This window comes from Hylobates moloch, unplaced genomic scaffold, assembly GCF_009828535.3.
Source record: "Hylobates moloch isolate HMO894 unplaced genomic scaffold, HMol_V3 SCAFFOLD_15, whole genome shotgun sequence".
NCBI lineage: Eukaryota > Metazoa > Chordata > Mammalia > Primates > Hylobatidae > Hylobates > Hylobates moloch.
In genome coordinates, this window is record NW_026652290.1 from 27,804,180 (window position 1) to 27,823,454 (window position 19,275).

Sequence of the window (19,275 nt, forward strand, 5' to 3'; positions counted from 1 at the left end):
TTCTGCCACTCCATTGCAGCCCGGCTCAGCGCTCCAGTCGCCATCGAATAACTAACTCCACTCATTTTCCTGCTTTTTTGCAATGCAGCTGACAGCCAAGGCCTGACTATTCTCTGCTTCCTGTAAATCTTTTCATTGAGTCCAAGATATTGTATTAATACACATAATCAGTTGTTTGTCCTTTTGAAGCTTCCATTTTCTTTCTAGACTTTTATTCAAATAAATCAGCTCTTCATCTTCACTTATTACTCTCAATGTTTGTGACAGAAAAATATATAAAATCCCATCAAGAGAGCTGTAGAACTCTCAAGAAAGTTCTACACCCGTAGTTCCAACTGCCAAACAAACATCTAACCATTGCAGATGTGTGCTCCACAAATAACAACTCAGCATTGTGGTGGAGCAGGGGTCCCTTAGTTTGTCTAAGAGCAGAGAAGCATGAACCGTTGCCACACATGGCATTATAGATAGCAACATGGATAGCTTTCTAGTATATTTTATATTACTATAGTCTATATTATAATATAGCAAAGCAGAAACAGGCCTCAAAAACTTAAGGAACATTTATGGGAGAAAATCTTAACATTAACTGGGAATTCAACAGATGGGGAGAAGACCATCATTCTCAATGTTTGAGGCAGAGCATCTCATTCCAACGAGAGGTGTGTATGTGCAGGAGCAAAACCTGAGATACCCGGGGAGGAGGGTATGTGAGTGGGAGGCTGTATAATACACTTGGTTGAAATCCCAGATCCACCTCTTTCTATTTATGCAGCTCCAAGCAAATTACCTCATCTCTCTTTGCCTTGGTTTCCTCATCTATTAAATGGGGATTAGAAGAGGACTGACTTCAGAGTCATTGTGCGAAAATGAGCGAGTGTATTGTAATGAGTCTAGAATTGTGCCTCTACCACAAAGTAAATCCTCAATAACTATTAGCTTACTACTCCCAGCGTCACCACCACCACTACCGCTACCTCTACTATTATTAAATGAGAGGGAAAGAACAATGAAAATACTGTTTAATTAGCAAAACTAAGAGGTAATGAGGGCCTGAATTAGGTGCCAGAACAAATGGACAGATTGCAGAGGTAACAGAGATAATGAGCCTGTAGAATTTAGCATCTAATCCCCCAAGGATATGATTTAATTGGTCTGGGGTGCGGCTGGTATCTTAGTTTTTAAGCTCCCCAGGAGATTCCAAGGGGCAGCCAGAGTCGAGGATCATTGTTGTAATTGCAAATCACAAACCAGAGGCGGAGTGGAAGGAGGACCTAGAGACATCCCAGTTTACCCGATGCGGCTCTCCAGGCCAGACGTGTGAGTAGGACTTGAAGGTTTTTCCAAGGGAGTCACAGAGGTTTGGACACTGGCTTTCTTGTTAAAATACTCGAGATTATGAAATGTATTTTAGAGTCAGGAGTAAAATATTTAAGATGAGGTTTGCCCTGGGAGTAGAGCAAGTGAAGGAAACAGCCTGCATACTTGCAGAGATTTAGTGAGTCATGTAGAAGCTGCCTAACAAGGAAGTATGTCTAAGCAAGTCACAACTGGGCCAGGGTGCCGGATGAAGTTAAGTGCTTAATAATTTGGACTTTACACCTTCAAAACAAGCTCTAAAGACTAACAGTAACATTGTATAAGCAACTATTTGTAAGATCCGATCAGTGTAATCTCATCACTTGCAGATTATTATCCAGACCCCTCACCGTGGCCCCACATGCCAGGTGCCTGTCTTCCCTCCACTCTCCCCCAGGAGCACTGTGTCCAGCCACACAAAACACATATATGCCCCTCTAGAATATAAGCAACACAAAGACAGGAATCGCACCTGAGCGCCCGTTGTAATGCTCGGGAGTATTTGTTGAATGAATGGAAGAATGAATGGTCTGGTAAAAAGTTAATACCCCTTCTCTACCCACATTTACCCAAGATCCAATCCCTTTTTTCTTTCAGAACTGTTTTTTAATTTTAAAAAATATTTTTTTGAATCATAAAAGTAATGCATGCACTGTGTAGAACTCTTGGGAAAATGCCAGAAAGCACAGAAAAAGATCTATAATCCCACAACCCACAAACATTTTGTTAAATAGTATTTCAGTCTGGAGTGTGTGTGTGTGTGTGTGTGTGTGTGTGTGTGTGTACTTATAACTTGCTCTCTATCTGATGACCAAAATGCTTCCTGTCCAGGTAGATGCCTAATAAATTCTACTGAGTTGCAGGCAAATGGGGCCAGAGACCACGAGACAAATAATCCAGATAATTTGGAAATGGTTGCAGTTCTCCAAAACTTTAGAGTGACTTAATCCAGCTTTTTGGAAAATGGTCAGATATTCAGGGGTTTTTTAATGCAAATTTTAGCTGTTAGGCTGAGCATCCAGAATCAGAAAAGGGACCTAGAGAGTAAGGAGTTGAGGGATAGAGGAAAGTGTGGAGAAAAATCTAGATGAGGTTAGTGCAAAGGCAGAAATATCTGCCAGCTTTGAAACTTTGCCACCTCTCTCTTCCTGGTTGCCTTTTATTTAAACATTTTAAAAATAGACAGACATAGATGGTTTCCAGTTGTTTGTTTGTTATGAGACAGTCTCACTCTTGCCCAGGCTGGAGTGCAGTGGCGCAAACTCAGCTCACTGCAACCTCCACCTCCAGGGTTCAAGAGATTCTCCTGCCTCAGCCTCCCGAATACCTGGGATTACAGGTGTTCACCACCAAGGCCAGCTAATTTTTTCATATTTTTGATAGAGACGGGGTTTCACCATGTTGGCCAGGCTGGTCTCGCACTCCTGGCCTCAGGGGGATCCGCCCGCCTCAGCCTCCCAAAGTGCTGGGATTACAGGCACGAGCCACCACGCCTGGCCCAATTTTTTTTCCTCCCGAGACAGAGTCTCACTGTGTCACCCAGGCTGGAGTGCAGTGGCACAATCTTGGCTCACTTCAACCTCCACCTCCTGGGCTCAAGTGATCCTCCCACCTCAGCCTCCCAAGTAGCTGGAACCACAGGCGTGCACCATCATGCCCAGCTAATTTTTTGTATTTCTTATAGAGATGGGGTTTCGGCATGTTCGCCAGGCTGGTCTCAAACTCCTGGGCTCACCCAATCTGGCTGCCTTGGCCTCCCAAAGTGCTGGGAATACAGGCATGAGCCACCACACCTAGCCCAAGTCAACTATTTCTTTGATAATGCTGTGTAACAAACAATTCAGTGGCTTACATTAGCAAACATTTCTTTTTCCACTGATGGACCTGTGGGTCACTTGGAGTGGCTCTTTTAGCTTGTTAAGGGGGAGGTTCAGGTCTTCTCCACATGGCTGTTATCCCAGGACCAGTGGCTATCCGGGGCATGTTCTTCTCATGGCATGTGGCAGATACAAAAGAAAGGAAGCATATTGAAAGCTTCCTCTCACTTCATTTCATGTCTGCTAATATTCCATTGGTCAGAGCAAGTCATAAGGTGATACGGTGTGGATCTGTGTCCCCACCCAAATCTCGTGTCTAACTGTAATCCCCGATGTTGGAGGTAAGGCCTGGTGGGAGGTGACTGCATCACGGGAGTGGTCCTTCATGAATGGTTTAGCACCATCTCCTGGTGCCATTCTTGTGATGGCGAGCAAGTGTTTGTAAGATCTGGTCACTTAAAAGTGTGCAGCACCTTCCCCGCTCTTTCTCTCTTGTTCCTCCTCCACCATGTAAGATGCCCCTGCTCCCCTTCACCTTCCTCCATGATTAAAAGTTTCCCGAGGCCTCCCCAGGAGCCGAGCAGGTGCCAGCATCATGCTTCCTGTACAAACTGCGTAACTGTGAGCCAATTAAACCTCTTTTCTTTATAAATTACCCAGTCTCAGGTATTTCTTTATATCAATGCAAGAACAGACTAATACATAGGGGCAAGTCTAATACTGATGGGGCAAGGGAAGGAAAGAGAATTATAAATAAATAATAAAAGCAAACACATGGCTACATCCTGACCTATTGATCTTGATTAGCATTTGAGATTCCAGAATGTAGAACATACTCTAAACAGAAATAAATTATTGCAAGTGTTAACAGTCTCGTGTCCAAGTACTTCCTGTCAGAGTTTAGCATCTTCAGCAGGATCAAAATTAGAATTTCTCTTGGTTGTCATCTTCTCAGTATTAGAAGGACCCTACCAAAACTGTTTAGACACTGGCAGCATGTTCCTTATCACCCCGTTGGTGGGTCTCTTGAGCAGGCATCAGAGTCATCTGGGGAACTTGTTAAGACAAAGATGGCTGAACCCCACCCCTAGAGTTTCAGATGGGATTTAGGTGTGGCCTGAGCATTGGGAATTTTTTTTTTTTTAAGACAGAGTCTCGCTGTGTTGCCCAGGCTGGAGTGCAGTGGCACAATCTCGGCTCACTGCAAGCTCCGCCTCCCGGGTTCACGCCATTCTCCTGCCTCAGCCTCCTGAGTAGCTGGGACTACAGGTGCCCACCACCACGCCCAGCTATTTTTTTGTATTTTTAGTAGAGACGGGGTTTCACCATGTTAGCCAGGATGGTCTTGGTCTCCTGACCTCGTGATCCGCCCGCCTCGGCCTCCCAAAGTGCCGGGATTACAGGCGTGAGCCACCGTGCCCAGCCGAGCATTGGGAATTTTAAAAGCTCTCTGGGTGATTTCAACTTTGCAGCCCTCATGAGAACCACTTCTAAAACAGTGGTTCTCAAACCTAGCAGGCACCAGAGTCATCTAGAGGATTTAGTAAAATACAAATCACTGGACTCCACTCCCAGAGTTTGATTCAGTGGGTCGCGGTAGGTTGAGCCTGAGAATTTCCATTCTAACAAGTTTGCAGGTGATGCTTATGCTGCTGGTCTGGGGACTGAGCTTTGAGAACCACTGGCATAGGGACATTGTCTGCACTAATAATGGTAAACACCCAGTTTTAGCGTTGCAAATTGGGTCACTCTCAGAAGCAGACTGGAGAGTTTCATGTCAAATTATTGATTGCTGAGCCAGTGGCTGGATGCTCTCCGAAAGAGCATCAATAGCTCTGCCCCAGCGTTGAGCTGAGAAACCTGATGCTGCTTAACATGCCAATTCTCAAAAATATTCCTTGGAATTTCCCTTTTACAACTGTACATATAGCCAGGCACAGTGACTCACACCTGTAATCCCAGCACTTTGGGAAGCTGAGGTGGGAGGATCACTTGAGCTCAGGAGTTCGAGACCAGCCTGGGCAACACAGTGCGACCTCATCTTTACTAAAAATAAAAAAAAATTAGCCAGGCATGGTGGCACATACCTGCAGTCCCAGCTACTCGGGAGGCTGAGGTAGGAGGATTGCTTGAGCCCAGGAGGTTGAAGCTGCAGTGAGCCTTGATCAGGCCACTGCACTCCAGCCTGGGTGACTGAGACCCTGTCTGGAAAAAAAAAATTTTTTTAAATAAAATTATACATATCTTCTTACCAGTATATCTGCATAGATGCAGAAAACTCCAAAACCCATAGCATATCCTGTTGGTGCTCTGTAGTATCCTCAATACTGATTGTAATTCTTAATACACAGTATTAACTTTTGGGTTTTTTTTTTTTTTTTTTTTGAGACGGAGTTTCACTCTTGTCACCCAGGCTGGAGTGCAATGACGCGATCTTGGCTCACTGCAACCTCCGCCTCCCAGGTTCAAGCAATTCTCCTGCCTCAGCCTCCCTAGTAGCTGGGATTACAGGCATGTGCCACCACGCCTGGCTAATTTTGTATTTTTAGTAGAGACAGGGTTTCTCCATGTTGGTCAGGCTGGTCTTGAACTCGCGACCTCAGGTGATCTGCCCGCCTCAGCCTCCCAAAGTGCTGGGATTACAGGCATGACCCACCGCGCCCAGCCACTTTTGGGTATTATTTTAACTTCCAGAAAAGTTTCAAGAATAATACAAGGAACTCCCATACAACCTTTATCCAGATTCACACATTTTTCACCTGGGCTTTGTGCTTCTCTCTCTGTCTCTCTTTCTCTCTCTCTCTCTCTGTTTTTTTCTTTTCTGAAAAGTTTGAGAGTAACTTGGAAACATTGTGACCCTTTACCCTTAAATATTTTAGCTATATTACCTAAGAACAAAGGCATTCTGTTAAATAATCACAGTGCAGTCCTCAAAATGAAGAAAGTAACATTTACTTTTTTTTTTTTTTTTTTTTTTGAGACAGACTCTCGTTTTGTCGCCCGGGCTGGAGTGCAGCGGCACGATCTCGGCTCACTGCAGCCTCCACCTCCTGGGTTCAAGTGATTCTCCTACCTCAGCCTCCTGAGTAGCTGGGATTACAGGCGCCCGCCACCACACCCAGCTAATTTTTGTATTTTTAGTTGAGACGGGGTTTCACCATGTTGGCCAGGCTGGTCTCAAACTCCTGACCTCAAATGATCCACCTGCCTCAGCCTCCCAAAGTGCTGGGATTATAGGCTTGAGCCATCATACCCAGCCAGTAACATTAACTTTTCATATTATTATCTAACTCACAATATAGATTGAACTTTTGGCCCGTGTCCCAATAATGTCCATGATAGCCATGTGTTTCTCCTGGTCCTGGGTTCCACCCGGCATCATGGATTACATGTAGCCATCATGTCTTTTTAGTTCCCTCGATTCCAGCAGAGGTCCTTAGCCTGTCTTTGTCTTTCTTGACCTTCACATTTTTTGAGAAGTACAGGCCAGCTGTTTTGTAGAATGTCCCTTAGTTTGGGTTTGTCTGATGTTTCGTCATGGTTAGATTCAGATCGTGCATTTTTGGCCAGAATGTCACTGCACTAAAGTTGCATCCTCGGTACCTCATTTCAGGAGGCAGCCCTACAGTCTGCCTTTGTCCCAGTATTAGTGATGTTAGCGTCAACTGTTTGGATTAGGTGGTATCTGACAAACATTTCCACCCTAGGGTAACAATTTTTCCCTTTGTAATTAACAAGTGTTTTGTAGGGAGAGGCGCCAAGGCTATGCCAATGCCCTATTTCTCATCAATTTTTCACCCACTAGTTTTAGTAGGCAGTGATGGTTTTCCACCTGCATCATTCCTTCCATTCATTTCTGCTGTTGAGCTTCAGCGTCTTTGAAATTCTTACTCATGTCTCCCAGCTCATTCATCTCTGTATAGACTGGAGTTGACATTGTGGCAAGTCACATTTGTGCCATTTGTAACTGTGATGAGAAAGTCGCTGATAGATACAGAGAAAAAAAATTAAAAACCATTCTACAAATAGTGTTTCTAAAGAAGAGAGCAAACTGAATGAAAAGAGGCAATTAAGAAAGTTAAAGTGGGCTCTAAAAACAAAAACTTGAATTTATGGATTGAAAGAGCTCCTTTGAATTCTATAAAACTCAATGAAAATTGACATTCACCTAGACATATCCTAAAAACAGTTCAAATTGCAAGAGTTTAGAAATGTTTTCCTTCAAGCATCCATGCAGAAGAGAAAAAAAGGCAAATGCCAAAGGAACAAAAATAAAGGTAACCTTAGGGCTGTCTTTTGCCACCCTTAATGCCAGCAAACAGTGGGAAAAGAAGAGTTTGGGTAAGGAAAGGCTTATCCCAAGAATGACAAATCCTGTCCTACTTGCAAAGACCTCAGAAACATACCATTGCTCAGAAGGACCTGAAAGCACATTCCAGTTCCCAGAGCCTTTTCTCTCTCCTATTGCCCTGCAGAGACTCTTGACTTACCTTCACATTTTTCGTAGCCTGCAGCACACCACTTTCAGGAGCTCAGAAAGTATTTGTTGACACATCCGTACAGACCCTCATTCTCCTCTCTGCTGCAGCCCACTGGCCTGCTGTGGGTCCTCACACGTGCTATGCCGGGCATACTACACTAGTGTTTCTGCGGCCAAAATGTCCTTCCCCACAATCAACGTGTCCAGCTCCCCGCTTCTTTCAAAATGTGAAAGTCATGCTCTCAGGCCAGGCGCAGTGCCTCACACCTGTAATCCCAGCATTTTGTGGGGCCCAGAGAGGCAGATTGATTAGTCCAGGAGCTCAAGACCAGCCTGGGTAACATGGCAAACCCCCATCTCTACAAAAAATACAAAAATTGGCCGGGCGCGGTGGCTCAAGCCTGTAATCCCAGCACTTTGGGAGGCCGAGGCGGGCGGATCACGAGGTCAGGAGATCGAGACCACGGTGAAACCCCGTCTCTACTAAAAATACAAAAAAAAATTAGCCGGGTGTGGTTGCGGGCGCCTGTAGTCCCAGCTACTCGGAGAGGCTGAGGCAGGAGAATAGGAGAATGGCGTGAACCCGGGAGGCGGAGCTTGCAGTGAGCCGAGATAGCGCCACTGCACTCCAGCCTGGGCGACAGAGCAAGACTCCGTCTCAAAAAAAAAAAAAAAAAATTAGCCCGGCATGGTGGGAAGATCCCATGAGCCCAGGAGGTAGAAGTTGCAGTGAGCTGAGATCACACCGCTGCACTCCAGCCTAGGGGACACAGTGAGACTCTGTCTCCAAAAAAAAGTCATTTTCTCATTGACACCTTCCCTGGTCATCCTGGGAAACATCCTGTTTAACCTGCTCACCCCCTCTATATTTCTTTTCTACTTTCTCTTAGTTTTTCTTCTTAGCATTTTAACATTGCATTAAAATATTTTAATAGACTTATTTATCTATCTAATATTGTTTATTTTATTTTATTTTTGTTTGAGACAGACTCTCGCTCTGTTGCCCAGGCTGGAGTGCAGTGGCGCGATCTCGGCTCACTGCAACCTCTGCCTCCCAGGTTCAAGTGATTCTCCTGCCTCAGCCTCCCGAGTAGCTGGGATTATAGGCGTGTGCCACCACGCCTGGCTGATTTTTGTGTTTTTACCGAGATCACACCACTGCACTCCAGCCTGGGCGACAGAGTGAGACTCCATCTCAAAAAAAAAAAAAAAAAAAGTGTAGGCTGGGCGCAGTGGCTCACGCCTGTAATCCCAGCACTTTGGGAGGTTGAGGTGGGCAGATCACGAGGTTGAGAGATGGAGACCCTCGTGGCCAACATGGTGAAACCCCATCTCTACTAAAAATACAAAAATTAGCTGGGCATGGTGGCAGGCGCCTGTAGTCCCAGCTACTCGGGAGGCTGAGGCAGGAGAATTGCTTGAACCTGGGAGGCGGAGGTTGCAGTGAGCCGAGATTGCACCACTGCACTCCAGCCTGGTGACAGAGTGAGACTCCGTCTCAAAAAAAAAAAAAAAAAAGCATGTGAGAAAGGACACATGGCTTCCTAGGGAGACCAGAGTTTAAAGACCTTTGGCTTGTACCAACTCTAGAAACAGACTGAAGTAGACGGGAAACATCTGAGCTAGTAGGAGCTGGCCTGCAGCGCTTGCCTGAAGGATTTAGGTCTGAGGTGGCTCTGAGGGGCTCTTTGGATGCATCTGGATTCAGCTGCCTGGCCATGCACACCCGCGCCCACCACGCTTGTGTGTTTTGTCTCTGTTGGGGTTATCCACAGAGGGGTGTGCGGTGGTTCCCTACATTCCTAGTCCTCAGTTTGGGTATATGCTGTGAACATCCTGCCCCTGGGGGCAGCTGAGGAGAGCAATGAGCAGGAACTTTTATTGGGACAGAAGCCTGCAAGGAGAACCTTCCTTCTAGGAGGCCACATCTACTTCCCGCTTTCCCTCCCGGTTCATTTTCTGGACAATGATGCCACCTAGTGGGAAACAGTAAGAACTCACACAGCATTTCGACAACTATACATAGATCTTCAAATAAAAATTTCCCTACTTTGTATTAGGTTGGTGCAAAAGTAATTGTGGTTTTGCCATTAAAAGTATAGCCAAAACCACAATTACTTTTGCACCAACCTAATACTTAATTCTGTTACCCATTGAGTCCTGTTTGCTGGTTTCTCCCCAGGCCAAATACAGCACATGAGCAATCAGGATTTCCTAATACTATCACCAGTTTTTAAGACAGCTATAAATGATGTAGATAAATGTAAATTTAAAACTGGTGCAGAGGCTGGGCGTGGTGGCTCACACCTGTAATCCCAGCACTTTGGGAGGCCGAGGCAGGGGGATCGCCTGATGTCAGGAATTCGAAACCAGCCTGGCCAACATGGTGAAACCCCATCTCTACTAAAAATACAAAAAAATTAGCCGGGCACGGTGGTGGGCGCCTGTAATCCCAGCTACTTGGGAGGCTGAGGCGGGAGAATCGCTTGAACCCAGGAGGCAGAGGTTGCAGTGAACCGAGATCACACCACTTGCACTCCAGCCTGGGTGACAGAGCAAGACTCTGTCTCAAAATAAAATAAAATTTTATTTTGAGCCACTGAGCCCGGCACAGTGGCTCACACCTGTAATCCCAGCATTTTAGGAGACCAAGGTGGGTGGATTGCTTGAGCCCAGGAGTTTGAGAACAGCCTGGGCAACATGGCGAAACCGCATCTCTACAATACATTAGCGAGGCGTGGCAGTGCGCACCTGTAGTCCCAGCTACTTGGGAGGCTGAGGTGGGAGGATTGCTTGACCCTGGGAGACAGAGGCTGCAGTGAACCGAGATTGCACCACTGCACTCCAGCCTGGGCAACAGAGCGAGACCCTGTCTCAAACACACACACACACACACACACACACACACACACACACACACACACACACACACACACACACACACACACACACACACACACACACACACACAGATGCCCAGAAAGTCTTAATGAAAGGAGATATGCCAAAATGACCATAGCGACAGGGTTAGGATGGTGCAGTTATGTTGTCTAAATGCTTTGTGATACAATTATGATATAGTTTGTATTTCTTTCTTAGAAAGTTTGTGTTATTCATAGTATATTTTTTTAAGCAGTAGATCACAGTGAAAGTAAAGTCGGAAAATATGGAAAGAGAGACAATAAAAACAAAATTACCTATAGTTTCAGCACTCAGACATAACTTGTTTACATTTTTGGTGTGCTTCTATTTAGCCTTTTTTTAAATTACAGAGTTTATGTATTTTTTAATTGTGATTATTTATTTTCACTCTGGTAATAATTCTATTGCATTTATAATACTAAAAGTCACCCTTTAGACAAAGCTGTTTCCAGAAACTCTATCGTTAAGATGCATTGGCTTCCTCGAAATCTGATCTTACAATAATTTTTAATACTTTTGTGTTGTATGTTCATGTATATGGAGATATCTTCAAAAACGAGTAATTGGACAGGTGAAAACAGTAAGAAGACAGTAATTTTTAAATTCATTATGCAACATCCAGTGAGCCCACCAGCCACCAGCAGGGCCCAGCTGCGTGCTCGCGCCACCTGGTGGTCATGGTTATAAACGGTTTAATTCTCCGCCTCTTCTCTGCTTGGCACACTGAAAAGGAACAAGGCTGTGGTGAGCTCAAGGATACCCAGGAAATCTATGGATTGGAGTTTGCATTATGAGTACCAAATAGGCACCACATGAAAGGAAAGAAAGGGCTCATGGAATCTATGAAATGAAAAATTCAAACAGGAATATAGCCATTTGGAGTTGTAGCCCTTGGGTCACCTCCAAATCATCTTTTTTACAAATCTCTTTTTTTTTTTTTGAAATGGAGTCTTGCTCTGTCACCCAGGCTGAAGTGCAGTGGCATGATCTCGGCTCACTGCAGCCTCTGCCTCCTGGGTTCCAGCAATTATCCTGCCTCAGCCTCCTGGGTAGCTGGGACTATAGGCACACGCCACCATGCCCGGCTAATTTTTATATTTTTAGTAGAGACAGGGTTTCACCATGTCGGGCAGGCTGGTCTCAAACTCCTGACCTCAGATGTTTCGCCTGCCTTGGCCTCCCAAAATGCTGGGATTACAGGCATGAGTCTGCGCCCAGCCACAAATCTCTTAAAAAGAAATCTCTTCTCCACTTGTAACTCATTTATCTTATTATCAAAAAACATAATGTCTGTCCTTTCTCTGTGACAGATAAGTTTTACATTTTGAGAAGGTTCTGGGAGAGGCAGGTTGTACAAGAGAAAACATTCTTGTTTATTAGAGCCATAAACAGCTGATATGAATCCCAGCTCTGCCACTTACTGTGTCCCAGGCTAAGTCATGTAATCTTTCTGGGCTGTTCCCTCATCTCTGGAATGGGGGTAATCACAGCTTCTTTTCTAGGTTATAAGGAGTAGACATTATGCCTGGTGCTGTGTTTGTAATGCAGGGTTCAGTGACGTGTAGATGTTTTTAAAATAAAAAGCCTTATGGATAAGTCAGATTAGGTTTAAACAATTAAAAGTCAATTCTGTTTACCAATTGTAGGACGCACGGGTTTTTCCCATGTTAACATCTCTGAAGATGTGTCTGTGGCGTGCCAGCGTTTTTCTTTCTCAATAGCTTTATAAAATAATGGTGCTCCTTCCATTTGGTGGTGTTTTACACAGAATGTGGTAATGAGGTCGGCAGAGTTTCAAGTGCTTTGGGGTTGAGTCTGTAAAGCCTGAATATGAGACTTCGTAGTATGAGGTCTAATGGGGGCAACTCTCCCCCTGCCCTGTTCCCAGTCCCAGACTTGAACCTGAGAGCGACTGTTTCTATGAAGTTTATTTGAAAAATGTGTGTTAAACCTTTTCAGGGCCGGGTGCAGGGGTTCACACCTGTAATCCCAGCACTTTTGGGAGGCCGAGGTGGGTGGATCACCTGAGGTCAGAGATTGAGACCAGCCTGGCCCACATGGTTAAACCCCGTCTCTACTAAAAATACAAAAAAATTAGCCAGGCGTGGTGGCAGATGCCTGTAATCCCAGCTACTCTAGAGGCTGAGACAGGAGAATTGCATGAACTGGGAGACAGAGGTTGCAGTGAGCCGAGACTGCGCCACTGCACTCCAGCCTGGGTGACAGAGCAAGATTCCATCTCAAAACAAAACAAAACAAAAAAAAACCTTTTTAGATTCAGTGAGATGACACAGCGCAGATAATCCCTCAGCAGCCTGTAGTGTTTGAGATGACACAGCGCAGATCATTCCTCAGAAGCCTGTAGTGTTTCCCACACACAGTGCACGTGAGGGGAGCAATGGAGGGTTGTCTTGGGGGAGAAGCTGGAGGGTGGGTGTGATCCCTTCTCAAGTCCTGCTGCTGCTTCTCTGCTGTGTCCACTGCTATCATCTCTTAGGGACTGTTTGGAGGACTGAATGGGATGTTGCCTGGAAAATACCTGGCACTTACTTGATTCCATAAATAACAGCTGGTCGTATTCTCTATCTCCTTGGCAACTATTCCTGGTCTTTTTTGTCTCTTTCAGTCTAATAAAGTTCCTGTCGTTCAGCACCCGCATCACATGCATCCGCTGACTCCCCTCATCACCTACAGCAATGACCACTTCTCCCCCAGCTCCCCTCCCACCCACCTCTCCCCAGAGATCGATCCAAAGACAGGTAAGTCGTCTGCCACTCAGGCAGCGCTGCTGCAGGGCGGGTGGGCTTCGCTTTTGCGGAAACATAACAGAATCAGGCTGACTTGGGTTCAAATCATGGCTCTTTGTCTCAGGAGTCTTTGGACCTTGTCTGCTAACTTTAGCCTTGTCATTTTTTTTCATCTGTGCCTCCCGTGTACCTTCTCCACCATGGGGTCATGATAAGGCCCAGAGGGAATTAAATGCAGTAAAGCACAGGGCCTGGCTCCACAGGCAATGTGTGTGGTAGCTCTGCCCAAGTCTAGCCCAGCTGTGGGCTGTGCTTCCCTACACCAAGACACCTTTACCCTAAACTGAACATTTTTAAACAGATTCATCAGTCTAAACAGACATAGAAGTGCAACCGTAAAGCAGTGAGGCCAAACTGGCTTTTATTTATTTATTTATTTATTTAAGACAGTCTTGCTGTGTCGCCCAAGCTGGAGTGCAGTAGTGTGATCTCAGCTCACTGCAGCCTTGACCTCCCGGGCTCAAGCAGTCCTCCTTCCTCAGCCTCCCGAGTTGCTGGGGCCACAGGCGCATGCCACCATGCCCTCGCCCAGCTAATTTTTGTATTTTTAGTAGAGATAGGTTTTTGCCATGTTGCCCAGGCTGGTCTCAAACTCCTGGACTCAAGCAATCAACTCACCTAAGTGCCGGGATTACCGGTGTGTGCCACCGTGCCCAACCTGTGCTGGCTTTTTTTTTTTTTTTAACTTGCCCACCAGACCTGTCCATTCCAGGGAACTACTGTCTTTATAGTATTCACACAGAGTTGCCAGGGGAAGGCAAAGCATTTTTGGAGCCCCTCTTTGGAGAAATAACAGTCACTACAAGTTACAGATAATGAGGAAGACACATGTGGAGGAGGAATCCAAAGTTTATTTCTCCATGAATGAGGCGGGCTTTCTAGAGACTTGGTTCACCAATGACTCTTATCATTGATCTTGTGGGTCCTGTCCCTCTCTTCCAGGATGCTGGCTTCTGTATCACAGCCAGCTGGAAGGTACTCTTCACAGATATAGAATCCGTGCAGCTAGAGAGGGAGTGCATTAGTCCTGCCTCCCCTGAATATGTCCTTGACTGGTGAGAGCTGCTAGGGAGGTGACAGAGGGCAAGGACGATGACACAAGCACCTGCTAGGCTCCAGAGCACCAGGGACATAGGGCAGAACGCTCCCATTTGATGTTCGTTAAGGGTGCTCTGGCAGGGCGAGGGAACAGTCTGACATATCTCTCTTTGGAAGCAGGAATCCCCCGGCCCCCTCACCCATCCGAGCTGTCACCGTATTACCCACTCTCTCCCGGAGCTGTCGGACAAATCCCCCACCCCCTCGGCTGGCTCGTCCCACAGTAAGGAACCTACAGCCTCTCTTCCCCCTGCTCCCTCCTTGCACTGAGCTCTGCCTCTGTGCCCTGTGCGCCCTGCACAGTGGAGCCCCCTCAGAGGCAAGCCCAGGACTAGGCCTCCCTGCTCCCGCCCGGGCAGCTTGCTCCCAGCTCTACCTTCCCACTTCCTTCCCATATTTCTCATCCCCTCTTCCCAAGTGCCTCTCCTCCTCTGCCCTGAGCTTTCCCAATGTGCTGACCGGATTTCCTCACCCTCACAGGCAAGGCCAGCCCATGTACTCCCTTCCTCCTGGTGGCTTCCGGCACCCTTACCCTGCCCTTGCCATGAACGCCTCGATGTCCAGGTGAGTCCCGAGGCTGGGGCTGTCCGCATGTTTGTCTTAGCAACCACGCCATTTCTGACCACGAAACAGCTTTTTCTTGCCAGTTAATGAGCAGGCACAGGGCTCACCCTTCCCCCCACCTCTCTTTGATCAAGCACCTTCTCATGCCCCGCGCTCCCCACCCCCAGGTCAGAATGGAGACCACAGGATCACTGTCCTCATCTCTCCAACAGAAGGATTGCAAAGCCCTAGCACTCTGCCTCCTGCCATGGGCTCTGGCACAGAAGCATTTTGAGGACAGATGCTCCCGACTTAGAACGGAGTCACGTCCTGATAAACCCATCGTACATTGAAAACACAACTTTGACCTTAGAATATTTGCAACATATGACGGTTTTATCCAGACATAACCCCATCTAGGTCAAGGAGAGTACTGAATTAATACCGTTTTTACACCACTGTAAAGTCAAAAAATCCTAAGTCGCGGACTGTCTGTATATCGCACTGAAGCCAGGGGTTGGGAGAAGATCAATTTTTCCTGAAATGATGTCAGGAGAGGAGACGGTGAAAGGGGATTTCTGTCTTAGGGACCAGCTCTACCTGACAGTGGAACCTCTGAGGACAGAGGAAAGCCGCCCACAGCCTAAGCCCTTCTTTTCCACAGTGTGCCCGGGCCTCTGACCCTCCTCCCCTTTTGTGTTTCATTCCACCTGCTTCCAGCACCAGATGGGCAGCCTGGGTGTTGGTGGGGAGAGGGAAGAGGCATTAAGCATCTCCCAAACCTGGTTCTCTAGAAGACGACAAATAGCCTTCTAGTCCTCAGACTCTGCCCCACGGACATGCCTGTGCCCTCAAGGCAGAGAGCCACCGTGTCCTCTGCTGGGTGGCAGGTATCCAGCCTGAACCCCTCTGTTGTCTTTTGTTTCTATCCGGTGCACAGCCTGGTCTCCAGTCGGTTCTCTCCTCACATGGTGGCTCCCGCCCACCCTGGCCTGCCCACCTCAGGGATCCCCCACCCTGCCATCGTCTCCCCCATTGTCAAGCAGGAACCGGCACCCCCCAGCCTGAGCCCTGCAGTGAGCGCGTAAGTAAGCGGCAGCCTGGATTGCGGGTGGGAGGGTGCAGGCTGTGGAGAGGGGTGGCCACACTCTGAGCAGCAAATGCCATGTACTCTTCTCTCTTGGTGTCACTCAGCAGGCATCACAGCCTCCCCAGCCAGGCCCTCCCTGTCCTTCGGGACTTACTCCCTCTGACCTTCTGGGTCCCTGTCCTTTCAGGGACATGGTGCATCTTCTCTCTTATTAAGGAAAGTTTTACTGTCAGGTCTCAGAGGCTGAAAGAGAACCTGAGAAAGCTTTTAACACCCCACCGTAAGATACATAAAAAGGTGAGGCCCAGAAAGGAGACAGTGTTTTCTTAAGGACTCGTGGTGGGCTGGTGGCCGAGCTGAGATGAGCACCAGGGTCCTTACCTTGCCCGTGTGCCATAAAGATGGCAGGAAGCCAAAGTCAGTGCTCCCTGGAGATCCCAGGAGACCCCCCCCCCACTTGGTTCTGCCCAGAGTACCCCACACTGTGTCCTGCGACTGCTGCCAGCACCTGCCAGCTCCAGTGAGAGCTCACCTCAGCAACCCCACCATGCTCTGTTCCTCTGTCAGGAAATTAGAGAATAGATTTTCAAAGAATCTGGCTTGGAGATCGTTCAAAGGTGGGAAACTACGGGAGGAAGGTGCTCAGGTGCTGAGTGCAGCCATGGGGCCACTTGAATTAGCATCCAGGCAGCCCGCGCCCCTCCCCAGAGACAATCAGCGGTGTCTTAGTGACAGGCAGGGATTGATGAGTTGTGTGACACCTGACATGCTAACCTACAACCACGGGCCCTCCCAGGAAATCACCAGTCACCGTGAAAAAGGAGGAAGAAAAGAAGCCCCACGTGAAGAAGCCTCTTAATGCCTTCATGTTGTATATGAAGGAGATGAGGGCCAAGGTGGTGGCTGAGTGCACCCTGAAGGAAAGTGCAGCCATTAACCAGATCCTGGGAAGAAAGGTAAGACCTGCCCTCTTCCTCCAGGCCATGGGGGCAGGGTCCCTGCATTGATGGCTCTGTGTTGTCTCTGACCCTCTCTCCCCCAGTGGCACAACCTGTCTCGAGAAGAACAGGCCAAGTACTACGAGCTGGCCCGGAAGGAGCGGCAGCTTCACTCGCAGCTCTACCCGACCTGGTCAGCCCGGGACAACTATGTAAGTGCACACTCTGGGCAGGGGACACTCAGACCCCAGGAGCAGCCTCTGCAAGAGGAGGAAGGGCGAAGGAGAGCGACTGCATTTACTTTTATTTATTTTATTTTATTTTTTGTGAGACAGAGTCTCACTCTGTCGCCCAGGCTGGAGTGCAGTGGCACAGTCTCGGCTCACTACGTGCTCCGCCTCCCGGGTTCACACCATTCTCCTGCCTCAGCCTCCCAAGTAGCTGGGACTACAGGCGCCTGCCACCACGCCCAGCTAATTTTTTGTATTTTTAGTAGAGACGGGGTTTCACTGTGTTAGCCAGGATGGTCTCGATCTCCTGACCTCGTGATCCGCCCGCCTCGCCTCCCAAAGTGCTGGGATTACAGGCGTGAGCCACCGTGCCCGGCCAGCAACTGCATTTATAGAGGACTCTTAAGATCAGGGAGAAGCCCATACTTCTCTAGAAATAAGGAAAGCGTTTTAATTCTCAGGAGGTCAACAAGTCCTTAGGACGGACTTCAGTTTATGCATTTCCCTTTGAACTGGACTCTGCCCTTGATTTCATAACACAGGGCGCAGGGTTAGCTGTGGTGGGAAGAGTTGTCTCCAGTCACTCCTAACCCAGGGCTCAAAGACCAGTGTGTGAGCCTCAGGGGGTGTGTCTCTAAGCTCCTGGAAACCAAGCCAATTTTTGCATGCGTGTTCTTCTTTGCTTTTTTCCTGGTAAGAGGACCCACAGTTGCATCAAACTTTCAAAGGGACCTGGGACCCCTCAGAAAAGATCTAGAAGCACTGTTCTAGGGAGAGAAATGGAAAAACAGAGTCTGAAGGGCAGTGGAGGGAGGAGGCCTTCCAAGAAGGCCTGGACACCCGACCTGAAGGGGAAACGCATTTGTAGGGGAGGAAGGGCTCCCTCTGCCTCCTCGCGGGCTTCCACAGCTGTGATCTGAATCATCTTTCCACACCCTCCATGAGGGATCAAGAGCAGTAAAGGGCAACGTCCTGTCTTCTCTCCGATCTGGGAGCCCCTGAGAAGCCAGCATTCTTCTCTCCCAGCTTACCTCTTCCTTTGGCTGTATTTTCCAGGGTAAGAAAAAGAAGAGGAAGAGAGAAAAGCAGCTGTCCCAGACACAGTCACAGCAGCAAGTCCAGGAGGCAGAGGGTGCGTCTGGGGGCACTGGCCTCTTCTGCTTTTCCTTCCGTCACAGCCACACCTGCCCATGCTTTCTCTAGCTCCCTGATGGGTCAGGGCTTCTGCCTTGGTATTCGTGGGCGGGTGTTATTACCCCTTTCTCGAGATGGCCACCTAAGAGGCTCTGAGATGTGAAGGCATTTTCCCAGGCACTCTGCTTCAGTGGTGGTGGTAGGATTTGATCCCAGGACTTTGTCACTTCAAAGCCCAGACACTTTAATTCCATTGAAAAGTGAATCATCCTACCTGAGGGTTAATGGAATGAGGTTGAAATTGTCTTTGAAATACCCTTAGGAAGGCAGCACATGAGCCCCTGACATCCCACCTGTCAGTGGATCCAGGAGAGCCCAGGGTTTCCTCGGATGTTTCTTTGGTTGAACACCAGAAAAAATCGTTTGCTGGGGTTTAGGAGGCACTTTGTGTCAAAACCGTGTATAAAATCTCTATATACCAGCACCATGCCTAGCACAGAAAGATGCTCACACTGTGACGATTATTATTAATATTTAGGTCACGCCCCCATCTCATGCTCACTCCAGGACAAGTGTATCGCTGCTTGCACGATGTAAAGAAGTGTTTTCTTTTTTTTTTTTTTTTTTTTTTTTGAGACGGAGTCTCGCTCTGTCGCCCAGGCTGGAGTGCAGTGGCGCAATCTCGGCTCACTGCAAGCTCCGCCTCCTGGGTTCACGCCATTCTCCTGCCTCAGCCTCTCCGAGTAGCTGGGACTACAGGCGCCCGCCACCACGCCCGGCTAATTTTTTTGTATTTTTAGTAGAGACGGGGTTTCACTGGGGTCTCGATCTCCTGACCTCGTGATCCGCCCACCTCG

At 47.7% G+C, this 19,275-nt stretch overlaps 1 protein-coding gene across 2 annotated transcripts in view; it reads left to right on the forward strand.

Annotated features, from left to right (window-relative positions):
* TCF7L1 (transcription factor 7 like 1) overlaps positions 1-19,275 on the forward strand; it is a 176,429-nt gene that overhangs the window by 154,980 nt on the left and 2,174 nt on the right. The window contains exons 5-11 of one of the 2 annotated variants that reach the window (XM_058428793.1): positions 13,205-13,337; positions 14,601-14,706; positions 14,964-15,047; positions 15,967-16,110; positions 16,913-17,072; positions 17,159-17,266; positions 18,341-18,416. In XM_058428793.1, coding sequence (XP_058284776.1) covers positions 13,205-13,337; positions 14,601-14,706; positions 14,964-15,047; positions 15,967-16,110; positions 16,913-17,072; positions 17,159-17,266; positions 18,341-18,416 — 811 coding nt within the window. The remainder of the gene's footprint in view (positions 1-13,204; positions 13,338-14,600; positions 14,707-14,963; positions 15,048-15,966; positions 16,111-16,912; positions 17,073-17,158; positions 17,267-18,340; positions 18,417-19,275) is intronic. The other variant, XM_032177768.2, reaches the window with a different exon arrangement.